The sequence below is a fragment of the Melozone crissalis genome, unplaced genomic scaffold (genome assembly GCF_028551555.1).
Source record: "Melozone crissalis strain CALT ecotype California unplaced genomic scaffold, PUWL_Pcris_2 ptg000016l_1, whole genome shotgun sequence".
NCBI classification, from domain to species: Eukaryota; Metazoa; Chordata; class Aves; order Passeriformes; family Passerellidae; genus Melozone; species Melozone crissalis.
In genome coordinates, this window is record NW_026535794.1 from 4167888 (window position 1) to 4189998 (window position 22111).

General features: G+C 41.2%; 1 protein-coding gene across 4 annotated transcripts in view; it reads right to left on the minus strand.

Annotated features, from left to right (window-relative positions):
- Positions 1-22061, minus strand: part of MINDY4 (MINDY lysine 48 deubiquitinase 4) — a 77765-nt gene extending 55704 nt beyond the window's left edge. For 3 of the 4 annotated variants that reach the window (XM_054273669.1, XM_054273671.1, XM_054273668.1), the window contains exons 1-5: positions 21937-22061; positions 19188-19307; positions 17964-18166; positions 14479-14737; positions 13043-13449 (exon numbers count right to left, since the gene is read on the minus strand). In XM_054273669.1, the coding sequence (XP_054129644.1) occupies positions 13043-13449; positions 14479-14737; positions 17964-18166; positions 19188-19307; positions 21937-21999 (1052 nt within the window). In that variant the 5' untranslated portion in view covers positions 22000-22061. The remainder of the gene's footprint in view (positions 1-13042; positions 13450-14478; positions 14738-17963; positions 18167-19187; positions 19308-21936) is intronic. The other variant, XM_054273670.1, reaches the window with a different exon arrangement.
- Positions 22062-22111: the final 50 nt, after the last annotated feature.

Consider the following 22111-nt stretch of genomic DNA (forward strand, 5'->3'; position numbering starts at 1 on the left):
GTTTCCTCAGCAACATTCTTTGTAGGCATGATATTACAGCAACAACTGCTGTCATGTCACATACTTTCCATGAGCTTAATTTCCTTTTCAGAGAATGAAATAATAAAACCAGAACACAGACATATCACACTCAGGATTTGCCCAGTTTAAAGGCATTTTGGCAGCTTTCTCACAGATAGTATTTAATACTATAAGAACAGAAACACTTCTCTTTTTTAGCTATAAATAAGTTAAAGGACAGAGGCAATGAAACGTGGGTGGCCCTGATTCAGGCCAGACAGAATGGAAATGAATCACCAACATTCTAGGAATTTCAGGTAAAAATAAATGGGATGCCCAGCAGCCCTGAGCCCCCACAGAGCATTACTGTATTTTTATGGGATACAGAATTGAATAGAGTTTATTGTGGTATATTTTACAACACAGTCAGGTCTCCTCTTGGTGTTTCCTGACATGAATTTCAGCTGAGATTCCCTTCCCCTAACTGCTTGCTACTACTTTCCTCTCTCCTGCTCAAGGAAAGGGTCTTAATGACAACAAATTCAGCAATGAAATACTTTTCAGCCAAGTCATGTCACTCAGGCATAACCAAAAGCCAGATTTTTGTTTTGCCCGAGATTGCAAACTATTCTTTCTTATTTTCTAGTGCTTCTTCCCAGTCAATCAATTTCTATCTAATTTTGCAAGAGTTTTTTAACACCTTCCAAGGCCAGGTTGGACAGGGCTTGCAGCAAGCTGGTCTAGTGGGAAGCGGATGGTCTTTAAGGTAGGAAGATCTTTAAGGTCCTTTCCAACAAAACCATTCTGTGATTCTGTGATTCTGTGATTTTGTGATTTTGTGATTCTGTGATTCTGTGATTTTGCTATTCTGTGATTCTGTGATTCTGCGATTCTCTGATTCTGAGATTCTGTGATTTTGCGATTCTGTGATTTTGTGATTCTGTGATTTTGTTATTCTGTGATTTTGTGATTCTGTGATTTTGTGATTCTCTGATTCTATGATTCTGTGATTCTGTGATTTTGTGATTCTCTGACTTTGTGATTCTCTGATTTTGCGATTCTGTGATTCTGTGATTCTCTGAATTTGTGATTCTCTGATTTTGTGATTCTGTGATTCCGTGATTTTGCGATTCTGACAATGCAGCACTAGAGTTTCCATTTATAAATGAAAATCCAGCCACCCATGGTACAATTCACATGTAGCTCACCTGGCACCAGTTTTTGCAGTGTTAATTCTCTCTGGAAAGTCTAAAAGATGTTGGTCCTACACCCATTCCAGGAAGAACCAAGCCTGGGATGCAAAGTGCTCGGAATTCTCAAGGCTGAGAATTCCCATCAAGCTGAGGAAAGCACTGACATCCAAGATTAATGCTGGGTGTTTTCTGCTTAAGTAGGGTATTTTTGCAGGTGGAGGTTCCCCTCCTTGAGGAGAACTTGTGTTTCTCAAAACAGCCAGGACATTTATTGCAATTTCCATTTCAGCACAGGGCTGCTGTTCCAGGAAAATTTATTGTAGGTGTAAAACCAATTGGTTGGAACACTTAGGGAAGGGGGAAGTCATCCATCATGGCAGGAAAATGGGACAGGAAGAAAATATGTTTCATTCTAAACATACTATACAGAACTTTCTCTAAATATTTGAACATTCCTCTCTGGCCTCCAAGCATTGTAGGAAAATGGATTTACAGAGAAAAGTGAACTCGCAGAGAGGGAGCTCCTTGGCACAATAATGGATGTGATTCCACCATTTCCTCTTTACACCAACACTCACAAGAGGTCAAATAAACAAAGAGGCTTAAAAATTACACATCAGTGGCTTTAAGGTGGTGGTAAAATCCATTTTCATTGCCAGATTACAACAGCTTTTCTACTGGATGTAGAATAGGCAGACATATCTGATCTTCTTGAAATAGTGAGTAAAATCTGCAGAGTAGAAAATAAAAAAATAGATTCTATTGCTGTTTGCAAAAGGGTAAAAAAGGCCATTCTATGTGGTGCAGCTTGTCACTGCTTTGGGAAACAATTATAAAATCAGAATTATTAAAAGAAATTGTAAAGATGCAAAGGACGTGATCACAATCAATGCCAGGCAATATTCTTCTACAGGAAAAAGGTCTTGTCATGAGAATTTCATATAAATTCTATCATGCTGGCAAAGCTGATTGACAAAGGTAACAGAGGCTCATGCACCTAATTTCCTCTAATTTCCTTTTCAGTGAAGACCTGCATCTGATTTGATTTGAACATTTGCAAAATGAAAAATTGACTGGTGAATAGATGACAGATAGATTTGTGAACACTGACAGATATAAAACAGGTGAATGAGAAACTTGGCATTGAAAGGGTAATTTCTAATACAAGTGGTCACTTCTGATAGAAATAGATTCCCTCACACATGAATTTGCATTTGTCCTGCTGAATTTTACTAGATGTGACAATGTGAAATCTTTGTTCGGAAAGATATAAAACATATATATAAAAAATATAAAAAAAGAGTTATTATAATCACAGGTTGAGCTACAAGATGGTTTTAAGTTGGGCTCACCTGAACACAAAGCTCGTCCATAGATTATGAATAAATATTTATCGCCAGCTACAAAATCAGAATTATAATAAAAATGGAGCTGCTTTGTTCCTACTGTTATCCACCAGAGATTTTGGAGTGTGAAATTCCCACTGGAATTTCCAAGGAGCTCAGTGTGAACTCACCGTTATGTTCAGCAGCTCTAAACTGCTGTCAGCAAAATTAACAAGAATCAGTAATTTTTTTAAAAAAAGGAGATAAAATTCCCCTAAATAAAAATACACAGCACCCACAAGACACTACATAAAGCACAGAAAATGGTTCCCAGGTTTTGGCACTCAACCAATTCACATCACTGGAGATGAATCCAACCTTCTGCTCTGTTCACCATCCACAAAGTACTCTCTGTTTGGTTTGGGCTTTCAACTCTTAGGTCATTTAATTTTTAATGATGTGGAATATTTGTGGTCTTCCATTTCCTGTCAGAAACCTCAGATTTTTAACAGTCCAAACCATTGTAACATTATAAATTATCTTCCTGAAAACTAATATCAACTGTTAAACTGGGAGATAAAAGCTTTCACTGAGGATGGGGTATTCTCTTATTTTATTATAAAAAAAAGGTGAATTCAAAAAACAGGTTATTGGTGAGCCCACAGAGATTTTACCTCCTGGTAAAGTAATCTGAGGGGTAAATAGGGGTAAAAAAAGTTCCTTGTACTACCTGCACACAAATGATTTTTTCAAGGAGCAAATAATTCCACAGAGTCATGGAATAATTTGAATTGGAACACACCTCCGTGATCCTCTAATGCAAATTCTCGACTGACTGACTGCATTTCAGAAATAGGCTGGACCTCTCCAGATTTACCTCCTTTCCAAAAATAAAGAAATGATACAGCAGCCATTTGTCATTTCCAGTAATTGCAAAGTGCCTCTTCCTATGGAGTGCTGGAAAAATACTAAAAGGGCAAATGGCAGACCCACAGATGTTACACCGTGGGTTTTGCTGCCATAAATCCATTGGCACCACACAAAAGTCACAATAGTTTATAAATTTATTTTAGGCCCTTTTTTCCGGTCCAAGCATTATGTTATAAAAGGCGTTACACAACTCCGGGCACTTGAAGGTTTTCACTCCTGATTTGGCAACCACAACCTCTCTTTTCATCCACGGTGAGTTAAATCCATATTCCCCATGGATGAGCCAGTTCTGTGTGACAGACATTCCTCTGCTGCCAGTTGGATGAGTCAAATCCAGGCTGACCCCTGGAGGAAGGGATCAGAGCCCCTCCAGGAGGGTTTGGTTCCTCTCTCCAGGAAGGTGTGGCTGCAGTGTTCTCACCATATTTCCTGCCTCCAAACCCACCTCAAAGCACTGGAGATGATGCAAAGTGGGGCTGAAGGACAATGCAGAGACCCCAGATAAAGGTGGAAGGAAATGTGGCACCCTAATTTACTCCTAGGCTGTTCTCACTGTGTATCCTGCCTCCAAAACCACTCCAGAGCATTGGAGATGATGCAAAGGTTTGAAGGACAACACAGAGACCCCCAAACAAAGGTGGAAGGAAACGCACCAACGTAATTTACTCCTGGGCTGCTCCAGCACTGCTCTCACCATGTTTTCTGCCTCCAAAACCACTCCAAAGCACTGGAGATGAGGCAAAGTGTGGCTTGAAGGACAATGCAGGGACCCCAGACAAAGGCAAAAGGAAATGCACCAATGTAATTTACTCCTGGGCTGCTCCAGCACTGTTCTCACCGTGTTTCCTGCCTCCAAACTCACCCCAGAGCACTGAAGATGATGCAGAGTGTGGCTGAAGAACAAAACAGAGACCCCAGACAGAGGTGGAAGGAAATGTGCCACCCTGATTTACTCCTGGGGTGCTCCAGCACTGTTCTCACCGTGTTTCCTGCCCCCAAACCCACCCCAGAGCACTGGAGATGATGCAAAGTGGGGCTGAAGAACAATGCAGAGACCCCAGACAAAGGTGGAAGGTAGTGTGACATCATAATTTACTCCTGGACTGCTCCACTACTGTTCTCACTGTTTCCTGCCTCCAAACCCACTCCAAAGCACTGGAGATGATGCTAAGTGTGGCTAAAGGATAACACAGAGACCCCAGACAAAGATGGAAGGAAATGCACCAACGTAATTTACACTTGGGCTGCTCCAGCAGTGTTCTCACCACGTTTTCTGCCTCTAAAACCATTCCAAAGCACTGGAGATGATGCAAAGTGTAGCTGAAGGACAATGCAGAGACCCCAGATAAAGGTGGAAGGAAATGTGACACCCCAATTTACTCCTGGGCTGTTCTCACTGTGTTTCCTGCCTCCAAACCCACTCTAAGCACTGGAGATGATGCAAAGTGTGGTTGAAGACCCCAGACAAAGGTGGAAGGAAATGTGCCACCCTAATTTACTCCTGTGTGGCATTCACATTCCCTGAAAAATCCCTTTGCCCAGGGTTTTTCTCCTGGGAAGCTGAAAAGCCTCAGAGAAAAGGAAAACAATTCTTATCTCATTTGCTTCTCCTGTGTTGTGCTCATGTGGAATGTGTTTGGAGATTGTTTACCCACAGGTGATTGTTCCATTGGATTCTTCTGTGAGTTGTTTTCACTCTTTGGCCAATCAGGGCCAAGCTGTGTCAGGACTCTGGAAAGTTTTCATTATTATCTTTTTAGCATTCAGTAAGTATCCTTTCTGTATTCTTTAGTATAGTTTAGTATAGCATTCTTTAATATAATCCAGTATCATAAAATAATGAATTAGCCTTTTGAGAGCATGGAGTCAGATTCATCATTTCTGCCATCATTGAGGCATTCCCAGCAAACACAATACTCCTGGGCTGCTCCAGCACTGTTCTCACCGTGTTTCCTCCCTCCAAAATCACTCCAAGCACTGGAGATGATGCAAAGTGTGGCTGAAGGACAACACAGGGTACCCCAGACAAAGGTGGAAGGAAATGCACCTACGTAATTTACTCCTGGGCTGCTCCAGCCAGACTCTGACTCAACTCCAATTTCTAGAAATGCCACCCCAGCCCATTGCATCCTCTTCCTCTGATAGTGGGAAAAACTGAATTGATTCCTCAGGCATTGCTCACACACACACACTGAGAATCCTGGAATAATCTGGGGCTTTCTGGCTGGTTTTAAATGAGATCACATCCAAAATGACCTGGCTGTGGGAGCTCATCATCATTCCACAGAATTGGTTATCCAGGTGGTGAGAACTTTTAGGAACTGCTCAACACCTCCCAGGATCAAAATTTCATTACTCACCAAATTGCCAGGTATTACTTTAGACAGTGCCAGCCCATCCCACACACTGATTTTGTGAGTAACAATGAAATATTGCAGCCCACCAGGCAAACCATAGAGAATATTCCTAGAAAACCTACTTTTACACCAAAATGCACAGTAGGAAAGACTGAAGCCAAGCAAATCTGCTGGGTAAATAATATACATTATATAAACAATATACATAACTCTTCTGGAACTATTTTTCCTTTCAGTTACGAATTCAATTTTATTTTAAAAAATAGCATTAAAACTGGAATGTAATTAGTATTCTTTATGAAATGAGACATTCACCTATTAACCTTCAACAGGCATTGAATTTTTCTGTTTTACTGAGTCAAGAAATTATCAGTGCAGTCCAGAAACCTCCTGGGTTGCCTATGCTCTGCTTTGTTGCTTACACTGACTGAGGGAACACCAAATCCTGCTCAGGACTTGCTCAAAAACTCACGGCCAATGTTCTCTGCCAATCTCCTAATGCAGATCAGCCCAGATTGTGGCTGGGGATGATGCAGGATAAAATGATAGCAGAGGATATTTACAGTTTTAGGCACTAAACCATCCATAATTGACAGGTATTGGCTCAGTCCTCACATGGAAAATAAGCTTTTTTATTCCTATTACTAACAGAGAGCATGAATATCAATCCTTTAAGGACCATAAGACTTTCAAAATAATATTTTGAAAGCATTATGGTCCTTATAATATTTATACAATAATATTTTGAAAGTGTCAGATATCTAAAAGAATAAAAAACCAAAACAGCTAAACAACCCTGAATATATTTTTAAAGGATTTAAGGAATTTGTTTAAAGATCTGTAATTTTTTTCCTCTAGGGATTTCTTATTTCTATAAATAAGTTTTCAGGGTCCTTTTTTGTGGAATATATGAAAGAGAAAAAGCAGAATTCTCACTAACACAATGGGTTCACCTGTACTGTGATTTTATAATGCTGAGGACCAGGCCAGGAGCAGAAGGTGGCAGTTCTTGCCCTGTTATCTGAGAGTCACAGAGTGACAATGCCAAAGACACCCCTAAATATGGGGGGGAAATATAAAACAAATCAGTAAAACTTAAGAAAAAAACAACAGCAAAAATTCAGAGCAGTAAAGGTAAAAATATTTAGCATACAGTACAAGCTTCAGACCAAAAATGCCTAAAGGAACATGAAAAATATTTAGAGTATTTTAACAGAGGTGAATATGTAGCAAGGAAAAGAAACAGCAGTCCAAAAAGTCAACTTCAGCTATGGACAACAGGGCAAAACACAACAAATGGAAGGTGAATGCAACAACAAAAAAAATCTTTATAAAAAGAACTGCTAGAAAGTGAATGAATGTATTATCAGGGGAGAGGTGTCACCTGAGTCACTAAAGACTGGAGCAGACAAAACCTGGAAAAAGTTTTTTTTCTCTCTCAGGAGAAGTACAAGGAGAAGAAAGAGGAGAGAATTTTTATTTTTATTTTCTGTTCCTGTTGGTTTTGTACATGTGGAATGTGTTAGGAAGACCATTTACCTGTAGGGATTTGGTAATTGGATTCTGGTGATGGTTGTTTATATTTAATTCACTCAAAGCTATGTCCTGACTGTCAGGAGACAGGCACGAGTTTTCTTTAGTATGTAATTTAGTATAGTATAGTGTGATATCTCTTTAATAGAGTATTAATGTAATATAATATAGTTTAATAAAGCTTCTGAATCAATGGAGGCAGATGCCAATCATTTCCTTTGTCTGGGGTCCTGATTTTACAATACAGCTTTAGCCCAGGCAGTCCCACCCTGCTTGTTTTTCTCTCTCCAGCCCACGGTGTTTGTGCTCTGGGGCTGAGATTTGGATCATTTGTCCTTGGTGCCCAGCTGGAGCAGGAATTGTTTTGTCTCCCTGCTCTGTGCACAGAGCTCACCATGCCCTGATATGGAGCTCAGACCCACACACTAAAGCAGCACAGAATCTGAAAACATAAAAGCTAAACCTGAGGCACCAGAAAAGGCACCTGAATCCAACTTGCACAGCCATAAAGCAGTGCCTGGAACACCCCTCTGCCCTGGCAGGATGCTGCAGCAGAGCAGCAGCACAGCCAGGCTGCAGCCAGCACTGGTGGCCAGGCACAATCAGGTAATTGAATCCAGGGGCTTGCTCACAATGGAAGGATGAGTGCAGAATCAATTATCCTCCCTGCTCCTGGAAATGCACACATCTCTGCCTCTGGACAATGGGATTCACTGCTGCATCCCTCTGCTCACTAATGGCAAAAGGAAATTTTCATTTTGACGTCACGATACTCCCAGTTCTTTGCGCCTTTCTGATTCTGAGCCATTCCCCTGGAGTTCCTAGGAAATATCCTTAACTTCAGGTCTTTTGTTGCCTTGCCCCAGTTTTACCCTTTTTTCTGATTTCAGTGCTCTGATTTTAATTTCATGCTGTTTTTCCTGGAACTGGGGAAGTTGGTTGGCTTTATGTGAAAACCAGAATTTCAAGCCATCACATGTTCTTCTTTGTAACTACCAGAAGAGAAATGGAGCTGTACTGACCAAACCTGCCCCTCTAACTCAGCAAAAGGTGGTTGCACCCCACTGCAGAACTGCCAGCTCAGATTTACTCATCCAAAAATTATTCAGCTGACAACTGGAGGGTTTCCACAGAACCACCCCACTTTGCACTGACAGACTTAATGGAAAATGAGGAAAACACTTCAGGGGCTGCAGGAGCAACAACTGCAGCATGCCTCTGTAGTCACCACAAAAGAAGTGTTTCTCAACAGTTCTGAAGTGGGCTTTTCTTGCCTTTCCCCAATTTTGTTTGCTCAAGCTGTGAAATGGGGAAATCTTGACCTTCTAACCCCATGTAACCTTCCCAAAAAAGTCATTATTCATCGTGGCTTTATTTCTGGAAAAGCAATAGAAAGTCTTTAACGCAAGGACAGTCATCAACTTCAACATCCATCTATATATTTACAATTTCTAAAGATCATGAATTCCATTCCACTCATTCTTTATTCTGTCTGCTGAGGTTAATGATAAATATTCCCCTCCAGTAGGGGATTCAGCACCAAGGAGAATCACAGGATGATTTAGAGGTCACCTCAAGGTATTAAAGGGAGCAGAGAACCTTTCCTTGCTGCCATTCCAGGCTCTACCCAGGATAAAAGACTCAGGAAAATCTTCATTAATTTGCTCCCTATGACCTGAGTTATGTTCCCTCAACATCACCTCTCCCACGTCCTTACAAATGTTAAGAAACCACAGACACAGCAATTTTTAGGTGGAATCTTGAACTGGGTACTTTTAAGTTTAGGTTTTTATTCCTTTCAAAATCTCTTAAAAAAAAAAAAAAGGTAGTGAATAACCCACATTTTATTTGGCCTTGCACACAAATAAGAGGAGCAGAGACTCAACAAAAAAGGGGGATACTCCTTTGAAGATGAACAATAAACAGCAGCATTAAAATAACCTGAAGAGGGTTTCAAATTCTCCACTGAAGTGGCACTGAGACATAAATGTCATTTTTAATTTGTTAAGTTAAATAAAACTGCTGAGAAGGAGCATGGAGGAATTACTGACATATTCCTGTATAAATGTGTGTGCACTGCTTGCACAACATCACCACATTAAAGCCTGGCTCCAAATAAGATGGAAACTCCCTTTTTTCCAAGGAATCACATGGAAAAGACAAGAGGCCATGGGTACAAATCACTCCTGGGGACATTCCAATTGGACACAAGAGGAAAATTTTTCAAGAGAACAATCAGCCATTGGAACCATCCCCCAGGGAAAAGTTTTGAATTCCCAAACCCTGGGCACTTTCAAGATTTGGCATAAAGGGTGTTGGGTCACCTTGTCTACACTGTGCCTTTGCCAAGGAAGGTTGGACCAGGGGATCCTTGAGGTCCCTTCCACCCTGGTGCTGTGGGATTCTGTGAATTGAGAAATTCAACTGGCTGCTGGCTGCTTACAGCTGAGGATAAATGAGGATTTGCTGCCACCTATATGTTGCTTTTCTCATAGATTAATGAAAAACAAAAATTCTAAAATAAAACCTACCTGTAGGATCTGGGTAGGTATGCAAACTGAACAGCATAATATATTTTTTTTATGAAATAACCCTTCATGACTTAGCAAAAAATACAATCATGGCAATAAAGAATCATCATTGACCCCTGTAATTTCTTTCATTAAAAAGTGTGAGTCAAAATTCTGTGCATCTGCATTTCCCTAGGATATTTTATGGCCAGGTATTCTTTTAAAGGTTGGCAGTAGTTTTACCTCCAATTTTTTCTCCTATGTTTGCACAGGATGCCTTCAGCCTGCATGCTGTTAAAGCACTTTTGGCATGGGAGAAAAGAGAATCAAAAAGTGAAGTAAATGGAAGGAAAAATAAGATTTATCTTTAGTTTTCTATGGCAAACAAAACCAGAATTGCAGATGCTGTGAAGGGACCAGCTGTGGTTAATCCTACAGAGGTTTTCAGCCGCTCATCTAAGTAGATTGGGATTTAGTAACAGAGAATGGAAGAGCATCCAGACAAATACCTGCAGTATTTACACTGCAATTTTTCACTGTATTACCACTGCAATCTAGTGGCAATTACCACTGTAATACACTGTATTACCACTGCAATTTTTCATTCTTTAAAATGCTCAATCACTTTCAACAAAACCTGCAGGATTTGGGTGAAGGGAAATAAAAGTTTTGCAAGAGCCAGGCCTTAATTGTGGGTGTTTATTTGCAGTGTCTATTCCTCCCTCTGACCTCCAGGAGTCCCAGCAGCCCTGCTGGGTTCTGTGGGTGCTTCCAGGAGCTCAGAGCTCAGCAGGGACCAAATGCTCTGCTGTGGTGTTGGGATGGTCCCCAGGATGAGGTGAGAAATGAGAATTTGACTCCAAGTTCTCAGAATAATATATTAATATAATATAATATAATATAATATAATATAATATATCATATCATAATATATAATATATAATGTAATATATTATATTATATATTATATAATGTACATAATACATATTATATATTATTATATCTATAATATATTATTATAATAAAATGTAATGTAATATAATTGTAGATATGATTTATTTTATATTATGTTATATTATATTATATTATATTATATTATATTATATTATATTATGAACTAAAACTATACTAAAGAAAGAGAAAGGATACAGCAGAAGGCTAAACAAGAATGATAATGTAAGCTCATGACTGACTCCTCAGAGTGAGACACAGCTGATGGTGATTGTTTATCCAAACATGTGAATTGTTTTTAATTAATGACCAATCTCCAGACCACATTCCAGAGGAACAAAACATGGAGAAGCTGAGGCTTCTCATCTTCCCAGGAGGAGAAATCCTGGCAAAGGGATTTTTCAGAAAATATCACAGTGACACTCTGCTGGCTGCGGATTTCACTGCCCGGTAGGAATGAAAAAGGAAAGGGCTCTGCTTAGGAAAGGGCTCCCTCTCCTGCTCCTGCTGAGACCAAAGCAGCTCTGTGAGGGAAGGAATTGCTCCCAATCCCTGCCTGCCTGCAGGGATGGAGCACAGACAGGATGGCAGCACATCCTGTGGGTCACCCGTCTTCCAGCCCAGCTTCTCCAAAGGTTGGGAAGTGTCAGTGACCAAACACATCAGAGCGAACCACAGAATTACAGAATTGTTTAGGCTGGAAAACATCTCTCAGATCATCGAGTCCAACCAGCATTGCCCTGCCCACCAGCAAACCCTGTCCCCAAGTGCCACATCCACACGACTTCCGAGCACTTCCAGGGGTGGTGACTCCATCACTGCCCTGGGCAGTCTGTTCCAATGCCTGACCATCATTTCAGTGTAGAAATCTTCCCTAATATCCAAACTAAATCTCCCCTGACACAACTTGAGGCCATTTCCTCTCCTCTCCCTGTTCCCTTGGAGCAGGGCCCGACCCTCCCTGGCTGCCCCCTCCTGTCAGGGTTGTGCAGATCCTAAAGGTCCCCTCTGATCCCCCTTTTCTCCAGGCTGAGCCCCTTTCCCAGCTCCCTCAGCCCCTCCTGGTGCTCCAGCCCCTTCCCCGGCTCTGTTCCCTTCTCTGGAGTCACTCCAGCCCCTCAAAGTCCTCCTTGTCATGAGGGGCCCAAAAGTGACTGCAGGATCTGAGCTGTGGCCTCAGCAGTGCTGAGCAGAGGGGACAATCCCTGCCCTGGCCCAGGCCAGGTGCCCTTGGCCTTCTTGGCCACCTGGGCACTCCTGGCTGAGTTCAGCCACTGTCACCAACACCCCCCAGGTCCCTTCCCACTTTTCCAACTTTTCCAGCCACTCTTTCCAAAGATGTGGTGCTGGCTGGGATTGCTGTGACCCCCTTGTAGGACCCAGCTGCCAACAAGGGAGGTTTGGATCAGACTTTTCACTGGTTTTTAGCAAAACTCTTTCCAGGGAATTCCACACAGGGAATGCCACCACACCTCTGAGGCTCATCCATAATGAACTGTTCATTCATTGATTAGCCAATATCAGCAATACACTCAATATTCTCAGCTTTGCTGGGGAGCTGCCAAAGGCCACTGAAACTCTGTTCTCTACCTCAATTAATGCTGAGTGTGAGGAAAAAATCATCCTGAGAGGGATGGGGTAGAACTACCTTATAGGACCAGCACTACCTTATAGGATCAGCACTACCTTATAGGATCAGCCAAGCTGTACGAAACCAGAGTTTTAAGACTTTAGACTGTGCTACTTTGGCCTGTTACACATTAATCTATTACAAATTAAATGAATGTGGAATGCTGGCCCTGTGGAATGCTCTTTTCAGCAAATTTTTGGTTCCAGATAAGAAGCAAGGGCCACTCCTCGCCCATCTGCAGCTCCAGCAGATGCCCAGTTTGATAATTACCACAGCCCCTAACTTATAAATGTACTTATACCTAATGTATAATTGCTTCCTTCTCAATAGGGTCTCCACATATGGTATCTCAATAAAAAATTAAACTAGAAAACAAAATAGCAATAATAATTTTAAGAAAACAATGTTAGTGTGTAAATTTAAAAAATGCTATGCCTCCCACTCTTACATTTTATCCAGAAAAAAAATTAAAAATATAAATTAAGAACATAAGATAGAGAAAAGCCAAAAAAAATATATTTGGAGTTCACTTCTAAAACTTTTATGTCATGAAATAGTGCAGAAAAACAATAAAAACTCTGTTTTAGCATAATATCCCCAGAAATACTCTCACCTGTGGCCTGACAACCAACTCTCAGCTTTCCTGAGGGATCTTTCCTTCTTTTCTCTCCCAGCCCCTGAATGCCTGTGAGGGACACTCACTTTAAGGCTTTTCTCACTGCTGTCTGCACCAGAGCGTGCAAGAGATTTCCTTTCCTTCTCTCTCTCAGACAGCAGCTTGGACAAAAAGTCCTCAGCATCTTTGGGGCTGTTCCTTGGTTTTTCAGAGGCAGAGCTGGTGTGTGAGCTTAGCACGGTCCTGGATGCAAATTCCAGGTGGGATTTTGTTGGAGATGCTTTGCTCTCCTGCAGATCAGGGCTTGGGACACTCAGGTCATGCTCTTCATGCTCCTCACCCCTGGGCTGGGCTGTGCTGCTGATGCTCGTGGGTCTTTTGGAAATCCTCCTTTTTTGGGGATCCTGGAAGAAAGTGCCATGAAAAGCACAGATTTCACCTTTATCTTTAAATTTCACCTTTATCTTTCAATAAACACAAAAAGCAAAGGAAAGCTCTAGCACTGATTTCTGAGCTGATCTATTCATTCATTTTTAGGAAGCAGGACCTATTAATCCATTTTTAGGAGCCAGCTTAGAGAGTAAATCAGATTTTTTTAAAAAATCAGTAAAAAAATAAGACAAATACTTTCACTTAAAATTTGACCAGTATTAAAGATGCTACCTACCATTAAAACATGTTTTCTGTGGTCTTCTCTGGAACAACAACAAATTACCTCCTGAGAGTTTAATTTTGGGGTTGTATCCAGCTCAGAAAATCAACACATAAAGGATATTTTACTGGTATCCACCCTATAGGTATCTAGTCTTTACTTCTAAATCAAAAATATTTACAAATATCCAACTAATTCATTAAATTTCCATATCCTCTTCAGTACTACCTAAATGTCATAGTTCAATACTTTAATTTCTCATTATCACAAGCTTAATTTTACATTGGAAAAGTCTCTGTAATTATAAAAAAGATGAATAAAGGAAAAAAAATAGGCAAGAAATTTTATGGTCTGATTTGATCAATTCAGAAACATATTTTCAACTGAAAGCAATTTTCAGTTCCAAACTGCTGCTGATTAAATGTGGGGTCTTGGAAACACCAGAGTAAAACAGATACTGTGAAGGAAACAAAGCAATTTTCATGGGAAAAATGGAAAACCAAATCTGTCAAGAAGTTTCAAGAACTGGAAAGAATTATAGACGAATTCAGTGACCTGAGACCACAGACATGCAGAGGGTGTAGTGGTTTTATCTGAAATTCTGAATGAAGCACAACAATTTCCCTAATTTACCCCTCTATTAAATCAGCCTGCAGATTTAATAATGCATTAACATGCAGAAGCCATTTGAACATTATTTGTAAGTGACTTTTTTAATCCCAGCAAGCTGGATATAAAACCCATGGGCAACTCAAACGTTTTGTAAATTGTTGGGAATCACCTCTGGTGGACTTGCCACTGGTCCAGCCATCATTCCTCTGGCAATGAGACCAGCCCTGGGCCTGGACTTCTCCTTCCCTGTGGATTTCAGCTCCTCAGAAATCACAGCTGCTTTTAAATCCTCTTGACTGTCTTTGAACTTCTTGTCCCAAGCACAGGGTAGGTTACTGCTGTGGGTTGTCCCTGTGTGGCATTTTTCACTTCTGTGCTGATGTTTTCTGGGCGCAGGGATTTTATCCAATGGGTTCTCAGCATCATGCCTAGAAGGAAACAGAGGAAAAGTTTAAAACAGCAAAGTTATGCACAAGTAAATTAATAAACCCAGCTAATTAGAGCATTGCTGTCAAATTAAGTTGCATTTTACCTTGAAATGATAATCAAATGCAGCCACTTTTCACCTAAACATCTGGATGTAGGATTCAGGGCATTATTTCATCATTATTATGCGTCACAATTGGTTATAATACGGGTAACACCATCCCATGATTACTTATTTTGATGTAAAAAGGGTTCAAACTGAGAGAGGGGAAATTTACATTTGGTATTGAGAAGAAATTCTTTCCTGTGAGGGTGGGGATGCTGTGGCACAGGGAGCCCAGAGAAGCTGTGGCTGCCCCTGGATCCCTGGCAGTGCCCGAGGCCAGGCTGGATGGGGTTTGGAGCAACCTGGGATATTGGAAGGTGTCCCTGCCCATCCAGGGGGTGGAATGAGATGAGTTTTTAGCTCCTTTCCAGCCCAATCCATTCTGTGATTGTATATCATAGCAGAAAGTACAATTTATTTGCTATATCAGACAGGTCCTAAGCTACACCCAGCATTTCCTGTTCCTTCTCCATCTGTTGAAAAATTTGTTAACACTTTTGCTCACATCCTCTGTTCTCCTACAACTTAGACTGACTCTACTGATTCCTCTCACTCTGTTCAGCTGTGGAACACTTATTTTAGTTAAAAAAAAAAAAAACACTTTTGCGATGGAAGTTATTTTACTGAGTAGGTCCCAGTTCCATGTCCATTAAAAAATTTATAAATTCTGTGTAACTCAAAACCACTCGCCTTTCTTAATACAAGGAAACAAGTCTCTGAATTTGTTATTCCCTCTGGGATGTTTTCCTCCATCCTAATTCACTGTAAAGCAAGTCCATAAGTTGAAACATCTTGTAGCACAAACATGTTCCTTTTAGTGTGTCTCATATGGTGAGGACATTCTGTGTGTGATGTGTGTGATGCCTTGTGAAAGATGACCTAGAACAAAGGCTGGACAGAGCTAAAGAATAAAGCAGGGATTTATTAAAAGGATCTCCTCCATGGATGCACCTTGGGCAGCACAAGAGCCCAGCCAGGGCTGCACCCAAGATGAACCAAAATGGCCCCAAAATGCACGAGCGCTCCCGGGGTCTCTCCCTTGGATCAGTTCTGCTCCATTTGCACCTTGCAGTTCATTGTCCCATTCCAGCTTTAGCCCAGGCAGTCCCACCCTGCTTGTTTTTCTCTCTCCAGCCCACGGTGTTTGTGCTCCTGGGCTGAGATTGGGATCGTTTGTCCTTGGTGCCCAGCTGGAGCAGGAATTGTTTTGTCTCCCTGCTCTGTGCACAGAGCTCACCATGCCCTGATATGGAGCTCAGACCCACACACTAAAGCAGCACAGAATCTGAAAATATAAAAGCTGAAACCTGAGGCATCATGTATGTAAACTGAAGGGTGTGACGGTGTTCACAGGGTCTTAGGAGGAGGGAAGAGATGAGGATCTGACTCCATGTTTCAGAAGGCTGATTTATTATTTTATTATATATATTGTATTAAAACTATACTAAAAGAATAGAAGAAAGGATTTCATCAGAAGGCTGGCTAAGAAAAGAAAAAGAAAGAATGATAACAAAGGTTTGTGGCTCGGCTCTCTGTCTAAGCCAGCTCACTGTGATTGGCCATTAATTAGAAACAACCACATGGGCCAATCACAGATGCACCTGCTGCATCCCACAGCAGCAGATAATCAATGTTTACATTTTGTTCCTGATGCCTTTTAGCTTCTCAGGAGGAAAAATCCTAAAGAAAAGATTTTTCATAAAAGATGTCTGTGACAGAAGGGAGCCTGATGTGCCCCTGGAATCATCAGGAAAAGCAAGGACTGCTACTCCCAACCCAGCTCCACACAACCCTCACTGCCAAGGGGTGCTGGCTCAGAGGCTGCTTTAAGTTACAGACACTCACAACAACCTCCCAGAGCAGAGTTAAAAGCAAATCAGACTCATTAATAATGAACCAATGCAGAGTCATGTCTGATTAAACTTTCCACCCTTGACTGCACTGTTAAAAGTTACACAGGTGGTTGAAATTAAAGCTGATTTCAGGCACTGCCTGGCTGACCTTGGCAATCCCTGGTTTTCCCTTGTCCAAAGGGAATGGCAAGGGTGGGAATGAGCCTCAGGGCAGAGGGCAGGGTTAGATGGGATATTGGGAAGAAATTCTTCATTGTGAGGATGGTGAGGCTGGCATAGGGGTCCCAGAGCAGCTGTGGCTGCCTCTGGATCCTTGAAGTGTCCAAGGCCAGGTTGGATGGGGCTTGGAGCAAGCTGGGATAGAGGAATAGGATGGAATGAGATTATCTTTAAAGTCCCCTCCAACATTAATACCACTTAGCACTGCTGTGTCCTCCCAGAGCAGTGTCAGGGACTCCCCTGTGGGAGACATCCATGAAAGGGAAAGAAAAAAGGACCAAAAAAAACAAAAAAAAGGAGAAAAAAAGGGAAAAAAGCCTTTGCTCTGCATCCTTTTCAAGTGTTACTTCTGAGTTCAACTTAAAACATCCTGGCTTTCTTCCCCTATAAGAAATGACTTCATGGGTTTTTTTCAGGCACTGATGCTCAGACTTGGCTGCTTTGAGCATGTTGCATTTAGGAGGAAGAACAAAACCTGATTAATTCCCTGAGGGTGGAGGCTGGGAGGCTGAATTACATTTCTGTGCCCATTTTAAAAGCTTTCTATGGAAGTACAGCACTGTTAATCCTCTTTGAGGCACCAATAAATGAAAAACTTGGTTACATGCTATTTTCAGGTATTCTGCAAGGTCTGAACCTGCACTATTTCAACAACACTGAATTTAAGACATTAAAACTTGCTTTTGCGTATGTAAGGCATGAATATATTAATAGTTTGAGCACAGGTGGTTTGTTTTACCTCCAAACCTGCTTCAATGTGAGTATTTCCAATGTAAAAGGCATGAAATCCCCTATTTCAATGTTCTTCAGTGACTGAGAGCTGCAATTGAGTTTATCAGTCTTCATAATTGGCAGGGAACATAAAATATCATTTTTGAAGGGTGGCTTGCACAGGAAATTTTAATAATTTAGAAAATTAAGTTTGTGTTATGAGGATAACTAACAAAACAAAGTTGAGCTCAAGATATAAACGATAAAAAATTTAAAACTCTTTCCCTTCATTAAGAAAAAACAAGTGAATACGCAGAGATAAGAGAAATAAATCAGTACCTGGAGGGCTGAGTTTTGCCCTCATCCAGAGCACTGGCGTTGCCATGGTCCTCATCCAGGGGGTCAGGGGGGTGGGATGCTGAGCTCTTACTCTGAGGAGCTGCCAGAGCAGAGCTGGATCCAGAGCTCCTGGAAGTGCCACGGTGCTCCAGGAAATAATTAGTAATAATTTCCAGCAGTGTCTTCAGTGGGTTCTCCTTTGCCTGGCCAAATAGAGAGATAAAATGTGGGAAATTAATTTGTAGGGAATTCTCCAAGCCTGACAGAAGGCTCACACAGTGTGTGCATCTGTGTGCAAACCTTGAGATGAGAAATGCTGGCTTAGAAATGCCATGGAATGGACAGACATTGCTGAAAGAGAAATGGAACCAGAAAGAAGTTTAAAAAATGGCCTTACAAATCAGACTGGATACTTTGGAGAAATAGAACAGGAAAGATGCATTGTAGTGAGACCCATGAGGGGTAATTTTAAATTATTGGCTTTGAGGCATTTTCAGCATGGTGTGGCAAAAGCTGATAGGCCAAGAAACAATTCATAATCTATTGTAATTAGGAAATAGTTGGGTTCTGATTGTGGTGGCATGAATTATAACATCTGTATTGTCTCACCCTTCACATGAGACTGAAAATGGAATAAAAGTTTTTAAAACATCTCTCAGTTGGCCCAGCTCTGGGTCAGAAAAGGGCTTAATCTGACAAGAAAGTTCTTGGTGGCTATTGAAATGCTGTGTTAGTCTGGCTGCAGGGCATGATTTTTACAATGTAAAGCTACTGAACATTTTAATTGTTTCCCAGAGTTACCTGAGGGTGCAACCCAGGAGTGACTGTACAAACAATCCAGGGAAATGGAAGATGGCACCTAGAGAATGTCAAGAGCTCAAAGGTGCTGCTGCGTTAAGTGAAGGAAGCAGGACACAAAAAAGCAACCTGTCACGGTGATTTCTGATTCCCATTTTAGCTAAATATTCCAAAGCGTGGAAACTGTGCTAGAATGCACCTTTTCTACACTGGGAGAGGGTTTTTTGAAGTGGCATTTATAGACTCTATATGAAGATACCAAAAGCGTTGTGGTGCCTCAGGTTATGAGTGAAGTATCCATATTGCATTTCCAAGGACAATAAATACTAGAAGTGTAATTTCCATCTGCTGTGCCATAAATAAATGGAAATGCAGATGCAAATGGGCATGCAAGGACACTTGCACGTGGTGCCAGGTGTTTCTCACCTTGTTCTGTTTGTACAGGGAGTGCAGGTGCAGCACATTCCTGAGCTCATTCCTGTTGTTGATGCTGAGTGCAGAGCGGGGAAGCTCCCGGTCCATGGTGCTGATGGTTTTCTTCAAACCCTGAGGAGGACAAGTGTCAGAGCCCAAAGCTTTTACTCTGGGTTTTTGGTGGGTGTGGCGTGAAACTTGTGGATGGCAGCAACCAGGAAATCCTCAGAACCTGTGCTGTAATGGTACAAAACTGAATTATAGCAGCCCATGGATGTGAAAATCATTGAGGTGGCTACGTGAGATGGAAATTGCTGAACAGAGAAAAACAAAAACCTCTATGCAGGTGACTTCAGCTGCTAAACAGCCTCCTAAGACTGATGGTCTGTATGAAATGCCCTGAGCTGAAGTTATTCCAGCCAGCCTGGAAATTATGGGAACCCAGAACATCCCTCTGGCTGTCCAGAATGGCCAAGACCCCTGCCAGGGGGCTCAGAGACCCTGGCACAGAGCCCAAAAACACCTGTGGGTTGGATTATGACCCATGGAGCAAATTACCAACCTTATATGAAGACCAGCAAGCCACAACAGTTAACGTAGAATGACAGTGAATTTTTCACAGGGTGGAAAAGTAGATTTTGGGGTTTTTAGAATGGGTGTTCAGGGGACAAGATGGAGGAATCACGGTGTGTCCAGCCTTTCTCCTTCTTCTTTTTGGCCTCCATCTTCTGCTGTGATGGTGGCACTTTTAGATTGGTTTAGAGTAGAAGCTCACTGTCTGACATAGGTGATAGGTATTGGAAAGTAATTGTAAACATTGTACACGGAGTTTTTAGTATAAAGACATAACACTGCCCAGGGCAGGCAGAGTGCCTGGAACTGTCCTGCTGGATGGACCTCGACTGGACAGGAGAAAATTTTTTATGGATAAGGAACAATAAACAACCTTGAGACTGAGACCTGAAGAGCTCTGACTCCTTCTTCAAGCACCAGGCTGGAAAAAAGAGACTTTTAACATTCTCAGGGTCACAGCGACCCAAAAGATCCCAAAAGGAAATCAGTCAGATCTCCATGGCATCAGCTGGTTTGGGGTCTTCAACTTTCACTCTGTGGTCAGCACCCATGGGAACATCAAAGATAAAACCCATGAGCATCTCACTTTCCGGGGAGAGACACTGATTTATTGTGAGTCAGATCCCAAAATAATTTAAGTGGTACAACACCAAGCTCCTATTTTGAGAGAGAAAGCCCTGCTTCCTTCTGTGGAGGGTTATTGTCACAACAAAGAATTTATTTTTCTGCTGACAGTGCATCTGGCTCGGATTTATGAAATTGAGGGCAAATTGTGGTATATAAAGGATCATCATCCCTGTAGGCTCTGATGTGCATGAAAGATCTGGGGGGAGCAGAAGCACAAAGGATTATCAGCGCCCCTTGTTTTGAAAATGTGAATTTGGAGACAGGATGCAAAACATGAGACTGAGGTTTGTGTAACACTTAATGGAACAGCAGCTGCTTAATTTCTGATATAATTCATAACTGACACAGGGGGTCCAACATCAGCAATATTTCCTAAGGATTGAACATAAATACAAAGTAATAGGTGCTGCTACATGGAAATGTGAAGGTGGTTTCCAGTCTGCTCAATCCCACACTCCCCACATGCCTGTGTAGTCCAAAATTTGCTTTATAGTATTACATTTGTGACAGGTACAATGGCTTCTTTCCTCCCCTTATCTCAATTCCTTTCCCAGCCACCAACAAATGGGGTTTCTGCTGAGTTTTTACTGAAAACTGGGGGGAATGCATGTTAGCAGTTTCTCTGAAACTGTGACCTTTTGCCTTTAAAAAAAATTAAAATACTATTAAGATTATATAAAATATAAATATATTTATATATTATTTACATCTATTTATATATTTATCTATAAATATATACATTTCTGTATAATAAATATGTATATTTCTATATAATAAATATATATATTTCTATATTATAAATATATATATTTATATTATGGCTATGATAGATATATATGATCTATTTATATATAGATATATTATATAAAATTATATAAAAATTATAATTAATATAATATGGTATAATATAATATAATATAATATAATATAATATAATATAATATAATATAAATATTCTATTTATTTATATATAAATATATTCTGTACTTATACCATATTATATTATAATATACTATATTATATTATATTATATTATATTAATAATTGTATTTCATATTTTATATTTTTAAATAAAATTATATAAAAATAATTTTAAATATTTTTTTTAAAATTAGGCTTTGTATGCCTCTTGCAAACAGAAGGACAACAGCAAAACAGTCAATTAACGAAGGAAAAAAAGAAAAGAAAATTTTTATTTTTTTTAAAACCCAAAAACCTGCAAACAACACGGAAAACCAAACTGAAAGTGCGTTTCTCGATTTAATTCCCAGTCTCGCAGGCGTGCGCGGGTAAGGATGGGTTTCCCCCGAGCAGGAGGAAGCAGCTCCACCGCCGGCAATGAAAGGGCACTGTGGGAGATGTAGTCCAGCCGCTCACCCCGGAGCCTCCCGCGTTCCCACCCGGCTGATTTCGGTCCGGATAAACCCCCGAGCATCCCTGAATTCCCCTTTTCCCCGAGCATCCCTGAATCCCCCGTTTTCCCGGAGCATCCCCGAATCCTCCTTCTCCCCTTTTCCGTCCCCAGCGGGGCTCACCCGGCAGGAAAAGCACACGAGTTTACCTTTCTACTGAGAAACTCTCTCACCAGTGATGCGGCCACTTCTTGCACCAAGGCGTTGTCCATGTTTTAAGGCGAAAAAGGCGGATTTTGGGTGCGGGACGGAGCCCGCGGGGAGGCGGCGCTGGGGACCGCGGCATGGGAAACGGGGAAACACGGAGCGCTCCTCCCACGGCAC